Source organism: Gavialis gangeticus, unplaced genomic scaffold (genome assembly GCF_001723915.1).
Source record: "Gavialis gangeticus isolate Ggan-Ray unplaced genomic scaffold, GavGan_comp1, whole genome shotgun sequence".
NCBI lineage: Eukaryota > Metazoa > Chordata > Crocodylia > Gavialidae > Gavialis > Gavialis gangeticus.
In genome coordinates, this window is record NW_017728993.1 from 35,797,484 (window position 1) to 35,821,362 (window position 23,879).

Below are 23,879 nucleotides of genomic sequence, written 5' to 3' on the forward strand. Positions count from 1 at the left end.
TGGGGGTCATCATTGACCGCAAGATGAACATGAGCCTGCAATGTGATGCTGCAGCTAGTAGAGGGACCAAAACGCTGGCTTGCATCCATAGATGCTTCTCAAGTAAATCCCGGGACTTAATTCTCCCCTTGTACTCAGCCTTGGTGAGGCCGCAGCTGGAGTACTGTGTCCAGTTTTGAGCTCCACAATTCAGAAAGAATGTGGAGAAGCTTGAGTGAGTCCAGAGAAGAGCCACACGCATGATCAAAGGTCAAGAAAACAGACCTTATGATGACAGGCTGAGAGCCATAGGGCTCTTTAGCCTGGAAAAGTGCAGGCTGAGGGGTGATCTGATGGCCACCTATAAGTTTATCAGGTGTGACCATCAGTATCTGGGGGAACATTTGTTCACCAGAGCGCCCCAAGGGATGATGAGGTCGAATGGTTATAAACTCCTGCAAGACTGTTTCAGGCGGGACATAAGGAAGAATTTCTTTACTGTCCAAACTCCCAAGGTCTGGAATAGTCTCCCATCAGAGTGGGTTCAAGCACCTACATTGAACACCTTCAAGAGCAAATTAGATGCTTATCTTGCTGGGATCCTATGACCCCAGCTGACTTCCTGCCCTTTGGGCGGGGGGCTGGACTCGATGATCTTCCGAGGTCCCTTCCAGCCCTAATGTCTATGAAATCTATGAAATCTTACTACTTTAAAAAAGCAAAATGAAAAATTGGCACATCATATGAAAAGACAGACCTGCTAGCTGTCACTTTAGTGACCGATATTGCAGATATTAATATGCAGTCTGAGAGAAAACATCAAGAATTTGTAGTTTAATTTTGTCATTCAATTCCAGACTACATAATTCACTCACTCTTACCTGAAGTTTATGATGAACTGTATCATGGAGGAAATAGGTTGTCCATTTACAACAAACATAGGGTTATGAGTTTTTGTTTTTTGGGTTTTTTAATCACCACTAGTGCCTTTACAAAAAAAAAAAAAAAAAAAAAAAAAAAAAAAAGGGTTTTGGGTTTTTTTTTTTTGGGTTTTTTAAACCCCCCAAGGGCCTTTAAAAAAAAAAAAAAAAAAAAAGAATAATAAAGAATGGGTGGCAAAATTTCAGGGACCAGTTAGAAGACACTATGCTTGTTACAGATGAAGAAAGGAATGCAGTTTAGGAATTTCAACTAAGAATTACTGGTCAACCACAATACAATATGGTATTAAAGCTAGTACATAACCTTTACAATAAACAGTGACAGGAGGGCTGAGTATTCTAAATAGTTATTCACAATATGATAGCTACAATTCTTTCTTCAGCTTTTACATTTTTAAATGGTGATGGTTCAAATTTTTGTAGTCCAGAGCTAGTGCAATAAATCATACAATTCTAAAAACATTTAAAAAGTGTTGCATTCAGAAAAAACTGGAGTTTGAAGTCTGACCAGATAATAGTCTTGAGGGAAAAAAACCAGTGCCCTGGGTTAACTTAGATAAATTTTACACAGGCCTAGACAATGAGTTACTAAAGAGAATGAAGTACTATTTTTAATTTCCTGTATCTCGATTGAAATGATTTATTCTGAAAGATTACACACACATATGCTAGCCTTTATGACAACAATACTAATGATTATGAAACATTTAACAAATAATTTTTTCCTAAAAATACACAAACTGAGACTACATACCAAAAATAGATTTCTTACCTGACAGAGTTATGTTGCCTGTTTTCTACTTTCATTAAAATTTGTACATCCGACTCAGGAGACATTGTGTAAATTTTTAATCTGAAAAACGGAAATGTGTAATAATTGATGGTACCTAGACAGTCATATCAAAAGGCAGTTTAAAGCATCTTTTACTTTTAAGAGATTGCACTGTTTTTACAAGTCAATAACCAAAACAGGATTCTTGTCCATGAAAATTCAAGCTTCCTGATAGATAGTTTTTTTGATATTCTATAAAAACGGCTCTGATACAAAATTGTTTTTCTTTTTTAAGTAACAATGCCATAATTTAAAGTAGGGGTAGGAAAAGTCTGTTCCATGGACTGGATTAGGCTTGCGGCAGACTCCATGTCCCAGCACCCATGCGGCGGCAGCTCCTTCTGGCTGCTGCCACTGGACCACCCCCGGTGTGCACCCCTCACCCACCACCGAGACAGGACCTGTGAGGGCAGGGCAGACAGCTGGGAGCAAGACAGGTGGGTCAGGCCAGAGACCTGGGATCTTGCTGTGGTGACAGCAAGGGACCGGAGCTAGCGCACAGCTGCGATCTACTGCCTGCATGCAGCACGTGTGGATTCTGTGGGCAGCGGTGTGCAGGGAGCAGATCACAGCTCTACCCCAGCTCTGGCTCCTTGCTGTCACAACCACAAGATCCTGGGTCTTCCCAGCCTCAGAGCAGCTCCCCACACAGCTGTGTGCCTTGCTTACGCCACTGCCTGCTAGTCACCCTGGAGCCCCTGGGGGATGGCCGTGACAGTGCAAGCCCAGGGCTAGGGCCAAACACTGGATCTGTGGCCCCGTTCTGTCACAGGCCTGCTGCTGCTGGGTTCTTCATGGAGACAGCAGGAGCTGCATGAGCAGGGGCTGCTGGGAAATGGAGTCCAGCCACCGGCCAGATCTGCCATTTCTCCCACCTGTGATTTAAAGTAATACTAGTAGTCCAAAGACTATCGGGCTATTAATTTCATGTCTACTTTTAAATAATTGATTTTTTAGAGTTTTACTGATCTAGATTCAATGGCTATTTGATTTCACTCAAAGAGTATTACAGTTGATTTTCTTCACGACGATGAAGAGTGCATTATTAGATTGTAACTCACTTTTGTGGAGTGTGGAATAAAAGTGGGAAGTTAACCATTGATGAGATTTTTTTAGTGGTTTGGCTATTTTAACAATTAATCACACCTACCTTTGACGAATTACAGGATCAGACTCTACTGGATCAACATAATGCTTAAGGATTTCACCTAGCATTTTATCATCTGGCACCCTTTCTCCAAAAAAAGGAAAAAGAAAAATAGCAGCATTATAATTTATGACTCATTATGCATGCAAAGAGCAATACGAGATGGACTAGTCTCTGCGGCTATATGTGACAGGACTAAGAGCAATGATCTCAAAACTGAAGCAAGGGAAATTTAGGTTGGATATCAGGAAGAACTCTCTCATTAGGGAAGAGGTCATACATTAGCACAGGCTACCCAAAGAAGTTGCAGAATCTCCATCCTTGAAAGCTTTTAAGAGTAGGTTAGGCAAATAGTTGACAGGATGGTTTAGTCAGGATGATCCTGCCTTGTGCAGGGGACTGGACTAAATGACCTCCTGACATCCCTTCCAGTCCTACTATTTCATGATTCATGAAAGCCAATTTCAGGAGACTGTATTTACATAATCCTGCCCAGTCTAGTAATACATACAAGCGGTACATGTGCATCAACATGGCACAAGCAGTTCTAGGACACATTGAAACACTAGAACTTAACTGGCACCTGGAAGGAAACAGAGAGAACTTGCTCCTTATTCTCCACTCACCCCTGAAGCTGGAAAGGGTATATCCAGTTCCTGCAGCATTAAGCAGGAGAGGAACTATTTCTCAGATTTTTCTATCCCCAAAGTCACATAACAGAAGAATTGGTCAATAATGACAGATGTACTTCTACTTTCATGCAGTTTGTAGTATCCATTAGAAGACAAAACTGCAAGCATTCTATCAACCACGTTTAAGAGTATGGGTATCTTGCCAGAGAGAGAGACATTTACTATATGGCTCATAAAAAGACGTTGGGAGTGTGGCTAGACACCACCATATCATCATGCTTGCGAACAAAAAGTATCATGTTTCATATACAAGCTGCACTATTCAGTGCAAACAAAATATTCAGTTCACACTTCTAGGTGAAACAAAACCAACTTAAAAAAAAAATCAATCCTAAAGGTCTCTTCATTAAGAGTGAAAAAGAAAGCTTTATTTATTCACATTACTATGTAAAAAGACATGGCTGAAAACACATCAAAATAGTTTGAGAGAAGTTCTTTCAAATGACATAAATCTGTTCATCACATCCAGGTACCTTTGTATTGTGTATTCAGCATGACAGTGGGGAAACACAAGTTTCAGGTGCCAGTAAAATTTCTGTTCCCTAAAGAGACAGAAAAGTTGAGCACATTTCAGATGCATTACAAGTATTAGTTGACAACTGTTGCTTATTATTTATATTATGCTAGTGTCTAGAGACTTCAGCCAAGATGATGGCTTTTGTACAGCTAAAAACGAAAGGTTACAACATAAAGCCATTATCCCCATGTTACAAGATAGGAATTGACGCACAGAAAAAAAAATGAAGCAATTTACTGGAAGATAGCCCAGGAAGTAATAGGGAATTATTAGGAAGTAGAGACAGAAATTAAACCCAGATCTCCTGAATCCTTTCTAGTCCAGGTCATTAATCATAAGACGATCTTTGTTCTCTAGCCAGTACAATTACCATATTTGCTTGCATATAACATACCTGCAAATAAGATACAAAGCTTGGTTTTGAACAGCAGAATGAAGAAAAAAAGACCTGGTGTTGAAAATACTGTTAAGTACTGTATGGTGTTTTTTCAGGGAAAGCATAGGCACCTGCAGAAGCAGCAGAACACTGCAGCTGCTCTGTTAACACCCTAGCTACAGGACATTACAAGTGTTGCTGACTAAGAGAAATTGCCTGAGCCCCCTTCTCTTCTCAAGCTGAGCTTTGCAGACAGCCAACAGCATCCGCCAGATCAGCTGGAACAGTGGGGGAAAGGCGGACAGAAAGCAGGGCACTTTGCAATGGCGAGCGAGATCACCTAGAGCATTGGGGAGATGCTTCCTTTTGATAGCCAGCCATTCTTCTTAGTTGAGCAGCTGGGGTTCAGGTGGCTCATGGCACTTGTGGTCCCATCCTACCATGTGTCTGCACCCACTACCTTCAGTAGGAGAGTGGTGCCATTCCTGTATGAGGCACGCGGGGAGTATTTGAGGGAGGAGCTGTGCAAGGCAGGGCCGCAGGTGGCCTTACACTTCACCTCGGACATCTGAAGCAGCCAGAGTGGTGATCACACCTACCTCTCCCTCAGAGGGCACTGGTCAGGTCATTGGTGGGCTCTCCTTCAAGCAGAGGCGATGGATGAGTCCCACACGGCAACTGAGATCATGGGGGTCATGAACCGCTTGGCGCAGGGGTGTCTCGCTGGGCAGGGCAAGCTGACCTGCAGGTTCATGGTCACCGACAATCGGGCCAATACGGTCAAGGCAGTCGATGATGCCAACTTTGTTGGCATCCACTGTGTGGCACACAAGTTCCACCTCATTGTCAGGGATGCCTTGGAGGGGGACAGGGCTGCCGGTGATGGCGCCAGCACCAGCACCAGGCTCATTTCCAAAGGCAGGAAGGTGACAGGTTACTTCCACCAGAGCAGAGATGCTGCGGGACAAACAAGCAGAGCTGACTGGATATCCCGCAGTACAAAATCATGCAAGATGTAGACACTTGGTGGTACTCCACGTACCTGATGCTCAAAAGGCTGGTGGAGCAACAGGCCATCCATGAGATAGCCTTGCTCGGGGACATTGGCTGGCTCGGGCAGCCTTGCTTGGATCAATGGCCCCCTCAACAGAGCTGAGTGGGATACCATTTCCCAGATCTTGGTGGTCCTCAAGCCCTTCCTCAAGGCCCCTGAGTCCCTCAGTGCTGTTGATGCCCTTAGCCAGGTGATCGCCATACAGAGGGAACTTCAAAGCCAAGTGGAGAGCTTCCAGGGGTTTAAATGTTCCTGGCTGGAGCAAGCTGCTGTCACCAGACATGCAGGCATTGGTGAGATGGCTGAAGAAAGGCATCAGGAAATGGCTTGATCCCATGAGGGGATCCAGTATGGTCCATATACTGGCTGCCATGTGTGATCCAAGGGTGAAGGGGAGCTTATGCAGAAGCCAAACCCTGAATCAGTGGACGGAGGTGCTGGTGAAGACAGTCAGGGAGGCAGAACAGTGGAAACGAGGGGATGTGGAAGAGGGGGGATCCACTGTCCCATGCTAGCACGCCACCCACCAGCCAGTCTCCTCCTCCACCACAGGCACTACCAATGTCGGCCAAGGGAATGGCTTCCATGGTGGGGTCCAGAGCCACCAGACCGCACCATCAGGCAGGTAGTGCTCAGGCCTTTGTGGCTGCCTATCTCAGCAAGGACATGGAGCTGCTGCTGTGCAACCCCTTGGCCTACTGGGCAAACCGCAGCCAGATGTGGCCAGATCTGGCCATGGTTGCCCGGGAACACCTGTCCTGTCCACCACCTAGTGTTTCAAGAGAGAGGGTGTTCAGCATTGCTGGGGATGTAGTGACACCCCACCACACCTCCTTGGATCCTGGTTTGGTGGAGCAGCTGGTGTTCCTAAAGGTGAACCTCCTGCTGCTGGGGTTCCCCAAGCTCCAGGTGCCGACAGAGTGAATGCCACCCTCCTCACTCCATCCACACCTTTTTCCTATTTTCATTTTTAAAAAGCCATTTAATGCCCCGCTCGCAGAGCTAGAGGGGGTACTCACTGCATCACCAGCCAGCAGGAGAAGAGCATGTCCTTGCTGAGTTCCCATGCCAAAAATGAACTTGGAGGTATGGGCTGGGGCTATGGGGAAGAAGGCCCCAGGCCCTGGGCGTAACCACTAAAACAGCGCTCTGCCAGGGTCAGGGAGGCCTGGTGGGACTGCTGGTGGTGCAGCAACCTCATAAATGCCAGGACCAAGGACCCCTGCTGAAAGGCAGGTACGAGATGCCATAACCTCCAGCTACCACACACGCGCGCACACACACACACACGCACGCAGAGTCCTGGCTGGGGAAAGCCCAGACCCATCCCATCTTTGACAGGCCTGAAACTTGCTTGTTGCAGTGGAGTTGTGAGGCTCCAGGTGAGCTCAGCTTAGCTGCCTGGGATGCTAGCTTTCGGCTTGAAAAACCCTTTGTTAGCTTGAGTAAGCATCTGCAATTGGTGTGTGCGCGCTGTTCCTGGATGGAAGGAATAGTAAAGAAGCCAGAGGCTGGCATGCAATGCAGGCAAGAAAGCCAGTCAGTGAAAATGGAAATGGAGGTGTCGGGGGGTGGGGGGGCATAATGTAGCAATGCAGGTAAAAGTGCAGAGGTACCTGGGGAGTCAGATGTCCAGCAGGTTGTAGTGAGTCAGAATTCCACTGTCAATATTGAGTCCATGAGTTTCTGTACCTAGGAGGCTGATGAAGTGAAGTTCATAGGCCCAGCTGTGAAAAGTGGTTCCAACAAAACACTGTTCTGTCGAAATGGAAGTTGAAACAGAACAGTGCTGTTTTGCACAGCCCTAGTAGCAATATAAGTAGGCACTGGGAGGTAATACTTGATAAAATATGCACGTTATGCTACTGTTCAGGTAGGGGATAAAGCAGGATGGCAACTGAAACTACCTGGTTCAGAGGCACGAGCTTTCATATGCAATGGCCCACTTTGTCAGATGCTAGCATGCTAAAAGCATCTGATAAAGTAGACTTTGCCTACAAAAGCTCAGGCCTCTGAGCCTGTTAGTCTCTCAGGTGTCACCCTGTCCTACCATCTGCTAACCACCACTCTACTATTCAGACAAGACTTTTTATTCTGTGCTCTGAGAATGGGGCCTCAGAATGAGATCTGGTTTTCCTTTTATTCTTATTTCAGAAAATGCCTTCACTGAGTGAAAAGGAGCACGAGTGCCTGTCCACACTGGGAATGAGCAGGTTTGCCTTTGGTATGTTTTAACATAAGCAGCAAGAAATAGGGTAGGACTGGGTATCTTCCTTTACCAGAAGGAAAGAGATGGAAATTGGAACAGAGAACCATTTATTTGGCAAAGCAAAAGTCTGTTTCTTCTCCAGATATACAGAGAATATATAATAATCTGTTATCTGGGGCTGAAGATCACTTTTTATAAAACACACTGAGATAACGAAATAGTACTTCTTCCTAACGGGTCCTTGCAAGCAGGGCCAGTCCAGGTCCCTGGAAACCTGAAGGGAAGCAATCCATTTAAAACTGCAACTGTACAATCAGAGAGACTCTTTTTAGACATTCATGCTCCCAGCTAACCTATGGATTAGTTGAAGGGCTATCAACAGGGGAAGTCTGAACACCAAAGTTAGATATTTGATTCCCTTCCAAAAAAGTCATACTGTTTGGGAAAAAGGAAATATTAATTTTTTCACAGTACTACTATTCAAACAAGCTTGGGTGATTCACTTCACTTTTTTTAAAAATCACTCTGATCTGAAAATAAACAAGAATTGTTATACAGACAGGAATTAGCAAGGTAAAGTAAAAAACAGAGCTTAGAATTGGAGGGCGTCTTTCAGACTTAACCAAGCTATTAAGTCATCATGCACTATAAGGCTTTCATAGCAAGTTTGAATAACTAGAAAAAAATTCTACTACATTGTTACTATCTCCAATTACAGCAAAGCACCCCTTAACATCAGCAAATTCTGTAAGGTAAGGTGATAGGACTGTTCATAGCAGATATTGCTGCAAGAAAGCCTAAAGCAGATTCATAACTAGTTAATATTGAAACCAAGGAACTTGGGTCCATATTTGACTGACTTCATTTTCCGTTATGACTCAGTTGGGTAATATAGTCTTCAAATATAATTGACATGTACTGTGCTCATTTTGTACATGATACAATTTAAATCACAAAAGTCAACTGAAGTTGAGCAACAGATCACTACTGGAAGTGCCCCATGCCATTAAACTACCATGGCATGCCACTTTGTGGTTGTTTTAAATACCAAAGTAATGATTCTAAAGCTACCAAATAGCATAGTTTTGGATGAGATAAAGCACACTCTTGATGTCAGCAAAAGCAATGCCATAGTCTATTCCAGCAATATTCAGATTTAACTTCCTGTTGTGGGTATTTAAAGCAGGAACACACAGTATTCTAAGCCCAAATAAAATACATTGAACTGTCTCGCTACAAAGTAGGCAATTTGATTTTCAGTTATTCAAGCTTGTTAGTAGATACTGTTTTCCCTAAACAAATACTCCCCTCACCTGACCCAAATTATTTAATATTTGCATCTTCACTAATTTCTTTATACATGTATACAAGCTATTTTTTCTGCAGGCCGCAAACACCAAGACGGTTGTCATTTTGAATCTTTAAATACTTCAGGTACTCCAACAATATGGTGGCAGCAGCTAGATAAATAAAAAACAGGATAATAGTCCCTTCCTGGTAGGATCTTTTGGATGTTATAGGCAGTGTGTAGGTGAGATGAGGGGCATGTGTGCACAACACTTTAAAGCGGCCTAAATGCTTTTGCACCGATTTAATGGTGTCGGTGTTTGCATACATCAGTGGAGTATTGTGAATTAATTACAGCTGCTGTAGGAAATTCAGTGGCATAATGCGGTGAGCCTGATCTATTCCCGCCCCCCACTGGAGCCTGCCTGCCTGAGCTGCGCGGGGGCCCGGTGCTTCCCTCCTCAGCTGGAGTGCCCCCAGGACCGACCGAGCTGGGTGCCTGCGGGCTGGTGGCTGCCACTGCTGCAGAGGGAAGCACCAGCCTCCCACACAGCCCAGGGACCACTCCACCAGCCGGCAACTCGCCCTCCCCTCCCTGCTGCTGGAGAGGCAGGTAAGTCAGCAGGGTGTGTGCATGACACAGGGGTTTAAAGGACCCTAAATTGAAGCGGTGTTTTTAAAAACCCACTGCTTCAATTTAGGGCCATAGTCACCAGTCTTTACCATGAAACAGTTTCTATTAGCACACACCATGATTCAGACAATTGTTGTAGACACTAAGAGAAAGATATTTAAAAATATTTAGGAATGCAAGATGCCTAGTGGGATTTTCAGAAGTGCTTACTTCTCATTGATTTCAATGCTTATGTTAGTGGTTCTCAACATCACTAGACTCAAGACAACCTTTGCTAGACTCCAGACACCACTCGGAAAATGCCAGCTCTTCACTTTCGCTCATTTCTCCACTATGGAAGAGTAATAGAGCAATTCTTCTGTTGCAAAGAACTCAGGAATCCAGGGGGTCAAAAACATTCTGCCCTATTGTGGTCTATTTGAAATCTCTAGGTTTATCTTGTGAATCATGTGTCTGCCCATCTAACAGTACTAGTTGAGAATCATTGGCTCGCATGCTTTCATAAATCCCATTAAGTATTTAAATATCTTTTAAAATCCTACCCTAAGGTTCTAGCAGCACCTCCTGACTACCAAGTAGTGCTCTGCTCACCTTTCCTTCAGATACCTTGCATCTTTGATTTACTTATTTTGTCACTTAGGAACACAATCTTCCAGAAGTGAAGCAAGAACACAACAGCAGTCTCATCTCCCTGCCCTTGGCTGACCAATCACTACTGATCCATGGCACCCATAGAGATAAAGAGGGGGAAAGACCCCTCCTTCGTGAGGCTGCTACTCTAAGAGAAGCAGCACTATACAAGAAAGCTCAGAGATTTAGAAATGTGTATAGTTGGAGGGTTGAAGACAAAGAGCTTTGGGGTTTTCTTTTCTTTTCCCTTCTGCTGGTATAACTGATTTACAGAGACAAGGGGAGAATCTAGCCCTGTCCTTACAAATTCACAAGCATATTAAAATTATATTTATCCATCTCCAAAATTCAGCACACGTCTTTTGCTAGTTAATCTAGAAATCATGGGTCTACAATTTTAGAAGATTTGAGATCAACCAAACACTGCACAAGAGCCACAGTGATCACTGACCCCCCCCTAGTAAGGCACCAGCAAAGCAGCTTAAGAAAACTAAACTTTTTCCCCATCAAGTTAGCCCTTGTTTTAATGTTTACATCTACCCGTTCTATGTTCCTCTCTCTGGATCCCTTCCTAGATACACTCACTGAAGGCAGTTGCATGATTAGACCAGGCACATCTTTTTGGAAGTAATTTCATTTTATTTAAATTAAATTCCCCAACCAGGGGCATGTATGTATGTGTACATATTTATAACCTAACACTACAAATGTATATAAAAGACTGATTTTTTTCGTTCCTACTTTAATGGTGTATGAAAAAAAATTAAAATTAGGTTGACCACAAATTAGGATTTGTGCACAGGACAAGGGCAGACTGCCTGCTGAGGGCTCAGGGTCAGGTGCTGCGCCAGCCTCTCCCTAGTGGGGGGGCTGGGCTCAGTTGCATGGGGGGGCGGTGGTGGCAGTGCTAGGAGGGGTGGCTACAGCCCACCAAGCTCCCCGCAGCACCTCCCCTGCTTGGGGCCCTTCACTCTGCTACCCTTCCCTCACCATAGCTTCACCCCCATAGCTACCCCTACTAGCGCCACCGCCGCCTGCTCCATGCAGATGAGCTTGCCACGCCCCCACTCACCCCAACCCAACCCCCCCATGCCAGCGCAGCCCCTGCCCCAAGCCCACAGCAGGCAGCCACCCTCACCCCACACACAAATCCAGGGAGGCACATGACTCCAGGGGTCCGTGGACCACACACAAGTTGAAAAACACTGCTCTACACTAAAACTTGTTTATATTTGTCATCTAGTTTACATAAAATTATGGAGAGAAGCAGGAAGAGAAAAAAAAAAAAAAAAAAAAAAAAAAAAAAAAAAAAAAAATCAACATTATTAAAAGTGCTTGACCAAGAGGGAATTTTGATAGTTTACTTGATATTCTTCCATTTGAAATGACAAAATTAAGGTTTCTATTAAGTAATTTTCAAAGCATTTGACTGTTCTCTCAACTGTTATACTAACTCAGTTGCAGCAGTTAGCCTTGATTAATGCAAAACAAAACTTACCGCAACAATAAGATTGTTTCGTTCATAATCTTATGAAAAAACTTGCCAGCAAATGCCATTCAAATCTCTACTTGCCAACAGGAAACTCCTAACTTTAATCATGAAAAAACAATGCATAGTAGAATACATTTCTAGTGACCTCAAATACCAAGAACAAAGTCTCTCTCTATATAAAAAGGAAACAGACTGAAAGTCCCAAATTTTTCAAGGTATTGTAACACATGAAGGGCAATTCTGGTTCTAATAAATTTCACTACAGCATCACTCTGTGACAGATAATGACTCACTAAGGAATGTATCCTATTTGGTAACAGACGCTAGAAGAAGTTTTTGGGTTTTTTTTACAGTATGTGGTATCTGCATGCTCACAAATACAATAGCATCTGCTGTGCAAAAGTTTTTCTGCACTTATAAAGCAGGAGAAGAGGGAACAGAGAAGTTTGACAAAATACCAGTTATCTTTGAAAACTGATACATCACTGTCATGATCTACCTTATTCACAACTGTGTGGCTTAATTTGAGTAGGGGGTTAAGTGTCTACTCCTTTTAATCAGAGTGCCCTAACCTGACTTAGGCAAATATCCAGTCCAAGTAAATGACTGGATTCTCTTGCAAAACCCAGAACTCTCATTAAAACAAATGAGCAATAGTTTAAAAGTTAACATGAAGAAACCCTGTTTTATGCCAGTATTGCAGTTACAGTTCTAATGATATTAGACAGTAGAAGGTACCCCTACTTTGTCGAAGGGTAACTAAACTAATTTCCAGCTGAGATTCAATGTTTAAACAATAAAGTTGTGTTATATCAGTTGAAAGTTGAAAGAGTCTCCAGCTGCACTAAGTGCATTTCCTTTGTAAGGCAAATGGTTTTCCACGGCTTCAGGACAGCAGGACACCTTACTAACCATATATACTGCAATGCAGGTTAGGATTAACGCGTTCTGCAGAAACCAAGGTTAAGTAGCCCAATTTTTAACCCTACTCCCTCCCTCCTCAAAAAAGAACAAGACGAAAAAGAAACAAAAATTATTTCACAGAATCAGAAAAGAGGACGGTCATTCATCAGCTGCTATGACAGCTAAAACATCCAGGTTCCTAAAAGATCTTTAGTGAACCAGTATAACAAGTGCTTCAGTTGGGTGTAACTTTACCTCACATTGATAAGATACCCCTTCATTTTTATGAGCTACCAAGTTACAATGCACTAGTCCTGCTCTCAGATCATGGGAGACCAACATTCCAGTAATTCAACTACCTTTCTTGCATTCTTGTGAGCAGAGGGGAAAAAAAAATATCACATTGTGATACATCCCAGATTGTAAGCAAAAAAGCAAAGCTGCACACACAGATTTAGGTTAATCAGCCCTGAGAGCATATATTTAGCTCAAAATAGCTTTCCATTTTTGAGCACAGTGTACATCTTAGCGTTATTTAAATATAGTACTTTTTTATTATTTTAAAGTGGTTGAGTATGTACTCCCGGGAAATTTAAAGCATGCTGCTACCAGCATAATGTAAGGGGTGTTGGATAGTAAGAGTGAAAATAAAGCAAAGCATGACTTGACTTCTTAAACATGGCTAACAACAGGATCTCCAGCCATAATTTCCAGGATTATGTGCGATTTCCACTGAATCTAGCCATGCATCACTGCCATTTCAGAGTCCACAGAACATTTATTCTCAAATAGTTACTTATCAAAGCCAAATATCAACTGACTTAGGCCTTCTTTTTGGGAAGAATGGGGAATGAAGACAGCATCATGGCACCTAGGAAGCAGAGAAGATTCCGATGATGTAATTTCTAAAGCCCTAAAGATCACCTACTTTAGCTTACCACCAGCTACCAAAGTTATGTCTCTAATTTCTTTCTATACAATACCAAAAAGAAGAGATGTTCCATGAATATTCCATCTTATCCTCCCTGACAAATGCTCACAAGAATACTTCCTGAAGACCTTCAAATGAAGAGGATACTCTGTGAGACTTTACTTGATGTAACTTATTGTCTTAATGTCTTATTGTGACAGACACTGATGGCTTTGATGTTAACCACCCATTTACCAAGAGAGTACAGTGGGATACATGGGAAGATGCAAGTGTCTTGTAGTAGTATAACCTGTTCTCTCTTGCTGCATAGGTACTGCACACTCACAGAATATAATCTGGGCCTTCAACTTCTGAATCAGGAAACAGGGCATAAATAACATTTATCAGAAGAGTATATTGGACTCCTTTTTCTTGGTACAGTATACTTGTCAGACTTAAACATGAATGCAATGATAAAATTAGTTAAACTAGCCTTAAGGTTCCCTGGTGGTATCTTTTCCTTCCAGAACACTGAATTCAACAAAATCAGGATTGCAGAGGTAGGGTATATGCCTTTGCAACCTTAGCTCTGCCCTCCTAGAGCTGGCAGAAGCCAACAGGAATCATCTGCTGCATTCAAACTGTACTCTTTGCATTGGATGTAGTTGTACTGAGCAATGAAAGAATTCATTAGAGCAGCTCAGTGAAGATGCAGCTACAATATGAAGTGATCTGGGTAGCCATTGCTTCAGTCAGGCCTTCTTGGTTAGGCAATTTGTTCACCTGGCAGAATTCCTGCATGTCAGTCCCCCTGATTTCACCCCAAGCCAATTCCTCCAAACACATGTTAGCTCACTAAGTTTCAAGACAAAGAATTTTCAAAAAGCATGTGGATTATACAGCAATGAAAGGTAACCTTTAAACAAAAAGTAGTTCTCACCCTCACCCAGAACTGAGCTATTACTCTTAATATAATAAAAGGAGAATAACAACCTGCAAGAATAGGCAACCTGCTCAGCCTTGATAAGTAGCAACACTTGCTCCAATATGGATGGAACAGGCACCTGGGATGCATTTCTTTCCCCCAATGAAAGCTAAATGGAACCTTAAAACAGTTTTTTTTGTTTTTAAACAACCACCGTTCATATCCATGTTATTCCCATTGCCTACAAAGTTATTTGCAGGAAAAAGGGGACTACTTTCTATTAGGTATTAAAGAACAGATGGCAATGTTTCCCTCTAGAGGGAATTAGAAACCTGCTGCGAAAGACTAACATTTCCAAGCAAAGACTGTCATGGGGCAGAACAAAGCAGGCCACTGCCTTGCTCCATTCTATCCCGACAGCTCCTAAAATAGTTCAGTGCTTAACTATTTACCTACGAGTCATATACTAATCCCGCTACAATTTAAAATTCCTTTCAGTTCACAAACATTAGCCAAAGTGAACATGCAATTCAATTTGGCAATACATTCAATCTGCTTTAAGCCATGTATTAGCAGAGGTAAGTTAAAGTGCCTTTGTAAGGTAAAAAGGTGGAAAGCCACACTACTTAAGAGTAGCTCATTAATCTGTGCCTGGTTGTATTATGCACTGCTGAGCAAAAAGGGAGACCTCATTTGTGCAGCTGTGATTCCCTCAATTCTTAGCCACAGATACAAGAACCCTTCCTATTCCACACATGTATTGGGTCCTAGCCACTCTGTCACTCCCCCACATTTCAGATGTATGCTCACCTAAGGGCTCCTACAGCATAGCCCAGTTTGAAAGTGGGGTGCAGCCACACCCCTGCCCTCCCTCTGGATCAGCCCCCGCACCCACATCTCCAGTGAGTCTTCCAGGGAAGACATGCTGGGCTCACAAAACACACAGGAGATTCCTCAAGGATGTCATTTCATCAATAGTTTGGGGATTCCCAGAAGCAGAAATTCAGTGAAACAGAACTTCTTCCATATCTGTCCATGAAGTTCCTCTACTGTTGGTAGAGGAAAATCATGTGCCAACAGTCAAGGTGGAGGCAAAAAGCCTCTGCACAGATTCATAGATTGTTAGGCCAGAAGAGACCTTGGAAGATCATTGGGTCCAGCCCCCGCACCAAGCAGGAAAAATAACTGGGGGTCAGGTGACCCTAGCAAAGTGACCGTCCAGTCTCTGCTTGAAGATTTCCAGGGTAGGTGATTGCACCACCTCTGGAGGGAGCTCATTCCAGTCTGGACACCCTGACTGTGAAGACGTTTTTCCTAATGTTGAGCCTGAATCTATCTTCCAGGAGTTTGTGGTCATTACTCCTAGTTTTCCCCTCGGGTACCCTGGTGAACAGTTGCTTACCAAGCCCTTGGTGTGCTCCCCTAGTATAGTGGTAAGACTGATGCATGCCAGAATATTATTTGCCCTACTGCCTACAGCATCACACTGCCAGCTCATATTCATACTGTGGTTTATTATTACCTCCAGGTCCCTTTCATCTGTGGTGCTAGTCAGATGGCTAAAGGTCAGCAGAATTTGGTGGTTACTTTGTGGTCTGTCCCGAGGAAATCAGAGATGTTTTCTCAGATATAAAAAAGCAAAAAGAAATCTTAACGATGACTTGAGATTTTTTTTCCCCTTAACTCCTCCTATGCGTTTTCATGGCAGTCACTTAAGTTAGACAATGCAGAAAACTAAAATTTCTCTTACAGCATTAGGTTTTGCTAAGAAAGCTTCTGCACCAATGGGAAACAAACTGCTTTAACACAGAAGAAGTTAGATTGTTAATTTGTTTTACAAACCTGCTCATTAATTTATTACAAGAGAGACACCTAGTGGTTAGCCACTAAAATTTGACAATGTGATAATTATTCCTTATCCATAAATAAGAGATTAGCTGCACAGGAAAACCATTCTGAAACTGCGACTGTGGTCAAAACCAATGATAAACACCCCTCCCCAACTCTTAACTGATGAAGCTAGGGAGGGAAGGGAGGACAGGTGAGAAAGAAGGGACCATTAGGCAAATAACTGCCACACAAGGCTATTAACAGAAGCTAAATACAGCATTACTGGCATTTTCCCCCTGAATTAACACTGACATAAATTAACTCTGGATATGCATGTACAGTGCACACCAAAGTGCTCGTTATCAAGCCCATGTAGTTTTGTGCTTACAGTATTACATATTTTTTGAAAGTGTTTGTCTGGTAATAACCCAGATTTATATTCACTGTCTTGCCCTTCCTGAATGGGAGGGATTTTTAGCAATTGGCACCTTCTCTCTTTAAGCAGTTCTTTCACCCTGGAGTACTTTTGAACAGAAAGCAAACTAGTAGTCCTTATTACAGAGATATGGAGCTTACCAGTATATTATTTCCTTACTGTTAAATGCAGATAACTTTTAGTATAAAGCAACAGCTGTCAAAGCTGTCAGCTTAATTTAAACCCAAGAATTCTCCACAAGGAAACACCAAAGCAAAGCCACTTTTATTAAAAGCTGTATTCCTTTACCACATCTATGTCCACACGTAAATGCCTATACTTACTTATGAAAAAAACCCCATATACAAAGAAAATGTTTCATTGACTAGCACTACCAATCATAGTGTGATGCCATGCTAATAACTTTAGTGCTTCTTTTTCTGATTAAGCCAGTCAGTGAACACTTTTGGACCAGCTGAAGTCTGAGGAACAAATCATCACTGAAGAACCTGAAAAAGCAAGAGCGCAGAGTACTACTGGGCTGTAAGAGATACCAGCTGCTACCATGTCAGTATGCTTCCCTAGGATATCTCTACACTTATATTTGTATGCACTATTTACTATCTTACATAAGTCTATCACAAGAAGTGGCATGTGACCTTGAAAAATCTTTGATCTGCCAAATACACAAGCATTCCCTTCTCTAGTTTAACAGTTATTGGAAGATTTTCTTATCAGTGTTCCCACGCTTCAAGCTAATTAGAAACTCACCTAATATTGAAGAAGGTTGTATTTTCTCTCCTTTTTGAAAATCCAATAGGTAATGTTTTCAAGTGGATGTTGTACTTCCGAGCTCGGCGTTTCAATACATTTATCTACCAGAAAATAAAATTTAAAAAAAGGTGAAAGATGAAAATATTTATTATTTCTGTCTTGTAAATCTAACACTGAACAAAAAGAATTGCCCTGGAATGAAAATCTTTCACAGACACTTTGGAATATAGGATCAAAATAGGATCAACCATATACACAAATTTGTATTTATAGGCAAAAGAAAAAAATCTCAAATCAGGCAGACAAGGTTCTTTGGGTAAATCTGATATCTTTTATTAGACCAACTCAAATAGTTGGAAAAATTCTTCTTAAGAAGCTTTTGGGTATAAATACCTGTCACCAGGCTGAAGAAGCATCACTTCCTCAGCCTGACGAAGGGTATTTATACCCAAAAGCTTGGGTATAAGCTTTTATATTCCATCTCCCCACCTGAAACTTACCAGCAAGCAGAGAAGCCTTGACGGGGGAGGGGGCGCTATTTGTTTTTTTTGCACTGAGCTTGCCAAAAATGTGGAGCCCGCCCAAAATTATGGTTTCCGCCAAAAAAAAAAAAAAAAGCACAATCGTGATTTCAGTAGTTCCCTACTTATAACCCCTAGTATCCCACCATCTCAACACCTTGGATGCATTTAACCTCCTGCCACCATTGCGATATATCGGAAAGTGCTCACCTGTGTCTGTATAAATTGTCTGTCCTAACAGAAAGCCAATTTTTTTTTCAATTTAATTTTGCACCTAGCTATCAACAAGGTCTCTTCTCAACTAAGATGTTTCAAAATTACATTTAAAGGTGACCTGCAAAGGGCTAGAACACAATACTGAGTTGGTCTCTTTTAGTGTTATTTTGGCTTTATATTTTTTTTCTTTTCTGTTATTATAATTCTAGGTGTGGCCAAACAAGTTACCTTATGTAAGCTATGACAAACTTTGAGCACAGCAGCTACTTCCATGGTAACTGTCTGCATATACACTTCTACTCAGTGAAAGCAGAGGAAACTAATTTGTAAATTCTTCAGGATAAAATCAAAACGCCCAGGCAGTTATCCCAGATAAACTGATGCACTGGACGTTTACCTTCTAGTTTACCTTAGGTAGGTTCATGTAGCCATATCCTTGAAAACAACAGTAATATAAAGCAGGGGCTGTCTTTGCATTCCTCTTTCTACAACTCCATTTTGCTCCCTTGGAGTTTTATATTTAATTTGTTGTGCTCCCTAAACATCACCCTTCCTTTCATAGGTAGTCGCATGACAACTGTTTGGCAACTAAAATCATTATTTACATGAGAAAATTGTGTATAAAAATGCTGAAGAAAAACTTTCAAGAATTTTTTTTATATATCATAGAAAAGCAAAAGTAAACATATCAATTATTTTTTACAACATATAGTTTTAGTAATTACTTTTTAGCGATTAGATTTTGGAGAACCATCATTTCTCTTATACAATGGTGGAGTTTTCCCTTAACTTACGTCTGGGCAGCAGACACACAATTCCAAGCCTAAAATTCAAGTGCATTTGTATCTTCAGTTCATCACAGAAAAGGACCAGCTATGAAGTTTGGATTTGGAATGACTCCGTTTGGAGGTCAAGGGATGTATTAGTGGTGGAATCCAAGTTTCTAAGCCAGGTCCACCTCTACTTTAGACTGACCAAGCTGCAAACTTGAGACTTACACTTTTGTTAGCTGTGCGTCTATGCAAAGACACATCTCGAGCAGCACAGTCAGCCAGCCTTCCTACGTCTTCCAGGAAACGATAATCTGAATATACAAGGAACAGGAAAAAACATGTAATGCTAACATTAAAGGTGGTGATGTTTATAGTTTAAGAAAGATTCTTACCACTTAGAAGGTTCAAATCACTAAATTCATTTACAGAGACAAATGCCGTCTTCTCCCTTACTCCATTACAATTCAATGCAACTTTGTGTTTCTTTACACAGGGCAAACTGAAGGGATTTAAAAAAGAAAAAAAAAAGTGAAAACTTCCCATCTTCAGGACAAAAGAAGACCAGAAACAATGTAACATTGATCACATACCTGCAAGAGTACTTCAAGCAACGAGGACACCTGTACTTTGCTTCCTCTCCCCCACAGCTTTCACATCTGAAACAAGAAAGGGAATTCTCTTTTTATGGTTTTAGGTCATTGCATCTGATATAGGACAGAAATGCTTTTGCTCAAAAAACAGGTTCTTTATGTTCAAAAGTCTGCAGTTCAAAATTTTAAGAAGAGGTAATTTGAGGCTTGAAAGCAGGAAAAGAAACATGCTGCAGCTAAGGCTGAGGTTTCAAAACATTTTCCTGGTGTAAGCTATGACTTGAAAAAGATTTTATAAAACAGAAGGCAGCTGAGCCTCCAGCTCCACTGGAAGTCAAGGAGACCATTTGAAAATCTTCCACAAAGAGAGTAACTAAGGAGTGGCATCTCTTTCATTATTGATCACACAGACCAGGGCTGGACAAACTATAGCAGGAATGCCATAAGTGGCACAGAAGGGTGGCATGTGGCAGATCAGGGAGCAGGCAGGCAGCACAGTGACAGATATGGCAAGGAACAGAAAACAGAGCAGCAGATCAGGAAGTGGAAGGGGACTGGAGTGGCACTCAGGAACCGTACAGGGCTCGTTTGTGGCATGCCTACCAAAATGGTTGGCCCCCACTGATATAGACTGCCCTTCCTCCCACTGGCAATCATATAAAAATGTTATGGCCCTAAAACAAATGCTGATATAGTAAACACATATTTGCCTTTTTCAACTTGGACCTAACAGCTAGAAATGATGAAAAGTCAGGCTTATCTGAGTACCATATCCTCAACAGAATGCGTAAGTCAGAAACAGTATGCAAGTAAAAAAATCTGAAACACATTATGAAAAAAAATCAATTATAAAAAAATATGTTACTAAAATTATGGAAGGTGCTGCATTCAATTTCTTTTTTTTACTGGAAAAGTTTTGATTGAAAAGTGGCATGCTGTTTTTAAGCTAAACTATTTAATGCAAAATGAATGTTCCAGTTCCTTTCAGTTCTTGCAAAACATTTTTGATATTTTAACTGGAATGCTTATTGAAACATTTCAATAAAAAAACCCCAAAAAACAAACAAACAAAAAACCCCAAAAAACAAACAAACAAAAAAATCAATAACCACTTCAATAAAAACAATAATATCGTGCAACAAAAATGGGTCATTTTTTAACACAGCACAGCAGAAACAATTGAAATATCTTGCTATTTCCCTCCAAATCCGTTTTCAACTAGATCCTGTTATGCAGACCATGTCTGGCAACATTTTTCCGGGCAAGAAAATTACTCCATATATGGGTTATACACATTATACTATAAAGCAGGGGTGTTAATCCTATGGCCCATGAAGCCCTGCCATTCTGCCCCTGGGTCTGAGTATACCCACAAAGGGCCGTCCCGGAGCGGCTGGAACGGGCGTCATGTGCAGCACAGTCTGGCTGGGAGCGTGTAGTGTGGATTCTAGAAGCGCTATACAGTGCCTGCCATGTGCCACATAGGGCCCCACTCTTAACATGCCACACATTGCACCTACCCTGATAGCTCTGGGGCTATATTGCACATGGAAACACCTTCGCCAGCTGCATGTAAGCAGATCTGGGATCTGCTTACATGCAGCACTTACCTCTGCCACACACAACATAGGTCTCAGCCTAGCTGGAGCAGGTGCCACGTACAGCAGGTCCCAAAGCATGTGCCACAAATGGCTCAGCCTGGTTGGGGCAGGCGCAACACACAGTGCTGCGCTTACTTGGTCAGTCTGGGATGCACACTGTACACACCTGGCTGGGTTGCGCTGCACACGGGGCCATATGAATTTGATACTCCTGCTATAAAGTAGGGGTTCTCAACCTTTTTTGAGACTCAAGGCACCCCTTGGAAAATGCCAGCTTGCAGTATTCACCCATGTTTCAGACTAGAGAAAATAAGCAACTCTTCTGTTGCAAAGAACTCTGAAAGATTGCAACAGATCAATGTTTTGGATACCACAGGTTTCTCTGTGAAATCTCTGAGTTTATCTTATGAACCATGTTTGCACACTTAGCACTATGTGGCCTCTCACAGAATTCTTCAAAAGATCTCAAGGCACTGTGGGTGCTACAGGCCCCTGGTTGAGAATCACCGCTAGAGGTTTAACACTACTAGGAAGAAGATGGCCCTGTTTGCAGGCTGCAGAATGACCCACAGCTCGTGAGCACACTAGTAAAAAGGCCCGCCCCATCCTGTTTCTGTGCAGCACCTCACACCTTTTGGCAGTAGTAGAGGCAAAGGGCAGTTTGAGTGCACAGGACCTGCCTGTGCCTGGGGCATGGTCACAGAATGAGAACACATTCATCTGCCCCTGTGGACACGCAGCCCTGTGCCCACGACAGAAGGCATGGCGTAGGGCGGAGGCTGGATCAGGCACGAATCAGCCTTGTGCCCTTGCAGGCAAAAGGCTGAAAAAAACAAACTGCAGGAGATGTAGGAGGTACCCACTGGGACCAGGCTGGACTGGGCACCCACCGCACTTGTGGGTGCAGATCTCACGTCTTCACCCCCAACCAGCCCAGCGGGACTTGGACAGCCCAGCAGCACCCATGGTGGATGGGGGGAGTGCAGAGGGGAAGGGAGCAGCTGCTGTCACAGCTCTGGATGCTCACCTCTGCAGGGACAGCTTCCCACGGCTGTGTGCTGGCTGTACAGTACTGCCTGGGCCACACTCTGCACCCAGCCCACTGTGGCTTGCTGCTGCCTCCACTGCCGCTGGCAGAGAAGCCACCTTTGCCTCCACCTCCATGGGAACCACTGCTACTGCTCCTGTCTGTGCCGCCAGGAGAGCTGCTGCCGCCACTCCTGCTTCCTCTGCTGCCACCAGGGGTCCTGCTGCTGCCTCTGCTGCTACCAACACAGAGGGAGATGCCTCTGGAGATGTGCCTGCCTCTGCCTCTTTCTCTACTTCCAAGGGAACTGCTGATACTGCCAAGGAAGATGCCTCCACTTCCACGGGAACCGCTGATGCTGCCTCTGCCTCCACCTCCATGGGGACCACTGCTGTTGCTCCTGCCTCTGCCGCCAGGGGAGCTGCTGCTGCCACTCCTGCCTCCTCTGCTGCCACCAGCGGTCCCACTGCTACCTCTGCTGCTACCAACACAGAGGGAGATGCCTCTGGAGATGTGCCTGCCTCTGCCTCTTTCTCTACTTCCAAGGGAACTGCTGATACTGCCAAGGAAGATGCCTCCACTTCCACGGGAACCGCTGATGCTGCCTCTGCCTCCACCTCCATGGGGACCACTGCTGTTACTCCTGCCTCTGCCGCCAGGGGAGCTGCTGCTGCCACTCCTGCCTCTGCTGCTATCAACACAGAGGGAGATGCCTCTGGAGATGTGCCTGCCTCTGCCTCTTTCATCACTTCCAAGGGAACTGCTGATACTGCCAAGGGAGATGCCTCCACCTCCACGGGAACCACTGATGCCGCCTCTGCCTCCAACTCCATGAGGACCACTGCTGTTGCTCCTGCCTCTGCAGCCAGGGGAGCTGCTGCTGCCTCCACTGCTGCCAACAGGGAGGAAGATACCTCTGCCCCCCTCTCCGTCCCTACGGGACCCGCTGATGCCGCCAGTGCCCCCAGCGCCAGGGGAGCTGCCGCTGCCACTCCTGCCTCCTCCAGGGGTCCTGCCGCTGCCTCCACTGCTGCCAAAAGAGGACACGTCTCTGGAGATGCCTCTGCCTCCACCAGACCCGCTGATGCCGCCACTACCCCCAGTGCCGGGGGAGCCGCTGCCGCTGCTGCCTCCAGCCTCGGCACCAGGGGAGCCGCTTCCACCCCTGTCTCCACGGGAAGCGCTGCCACCAGGGGCCGAGCAGCCGCCACCGCTGCCGCCGTCAGAAGCGCTGCCTCCACCTCCACCTCCACGGGGAAAGCCGGCCCCACCGCTGCCACCTGCACGGGCATCGGCGCCTCTGCCTCCACGGGTGGAGCCTCCGGAAAAGCAGCGCCGGCCCCCGCCTCCACGTCCACAGGAGCCGACACCGCCGCCTCCGCCTCAATGCAAGGAGCCGCCGCCACGCTCGCCTGCGCCATCGCAGCCGGCTCCGTCGCTACCGCCACCGCGGCCCCCTCCATGGCAGCCACCGCCGCCGCGCGTGGTGTAGCCGCCGGTGCCGGATTCCGCGCCGAGCTGCGGCGTTTGCGACACGCAGCGGCGCTTGGCGGCAGCGCGGCGACCTCTCGCGGGTCCACCCGGCTGCTGCCGGCTGGGCGGGG

General features: G+C 44.1%; 1 protein-coding gene across 2 annotated transcripts in view; it reads right to left on the reverse strand.

The window, feature by feature from the left end:
* Positions 1–23,298, reverse strand: part of ZNHIT6 (zinc finger HIT-type containing 6) — a 71,864-nt gene extending 48,566 nt beyond the window's left edge. Inside the window, exons 1-9 of one of the 2 annotated variants that reach the window (XM_019501554.1) lie at positions 23,214–23,298; positions 22,276–23,102; positions 19,648–19,713; positions 19,450–19,556; positions 19,283–19,368; positions 17,545–17,648; positions 4,065–4,133; positions 2,903–2,983; positions 1,693–1,773 (exon numbers count right to left, since the gene is read on the reverse strand). In XM_019501554.1, the coding sequence (XP_019357099.1) occupies positions 1,693–1,773; positions 2,903–2,983; positions 4,065–4,133; positions 17,545–17,648; positions 19,283–19,368; positions 19,450–19,556; positions 19,648–19,713; positions 22,276–23,021 (1,340 nt within the window). In that variant the 5' untranslated portion in view covers positions 23,022–23,102; positions 23,214–23,298. Of the gene's footprint in view, positions 1–1,692; positions 1,774–2,902; positions 2,984–4,064; positions 4,134–17,544; positions 17,649–19,282; positions 19,369–19,449; positions 19,557–19,647; positions 19,714–22,275 lie in introns of both variants that reach the window. The other variant, XM_019501552.1, reaches the window with a different exon arrangement.
* Positions 23,299–23,879: the final 581 nt, after the last annotated feature.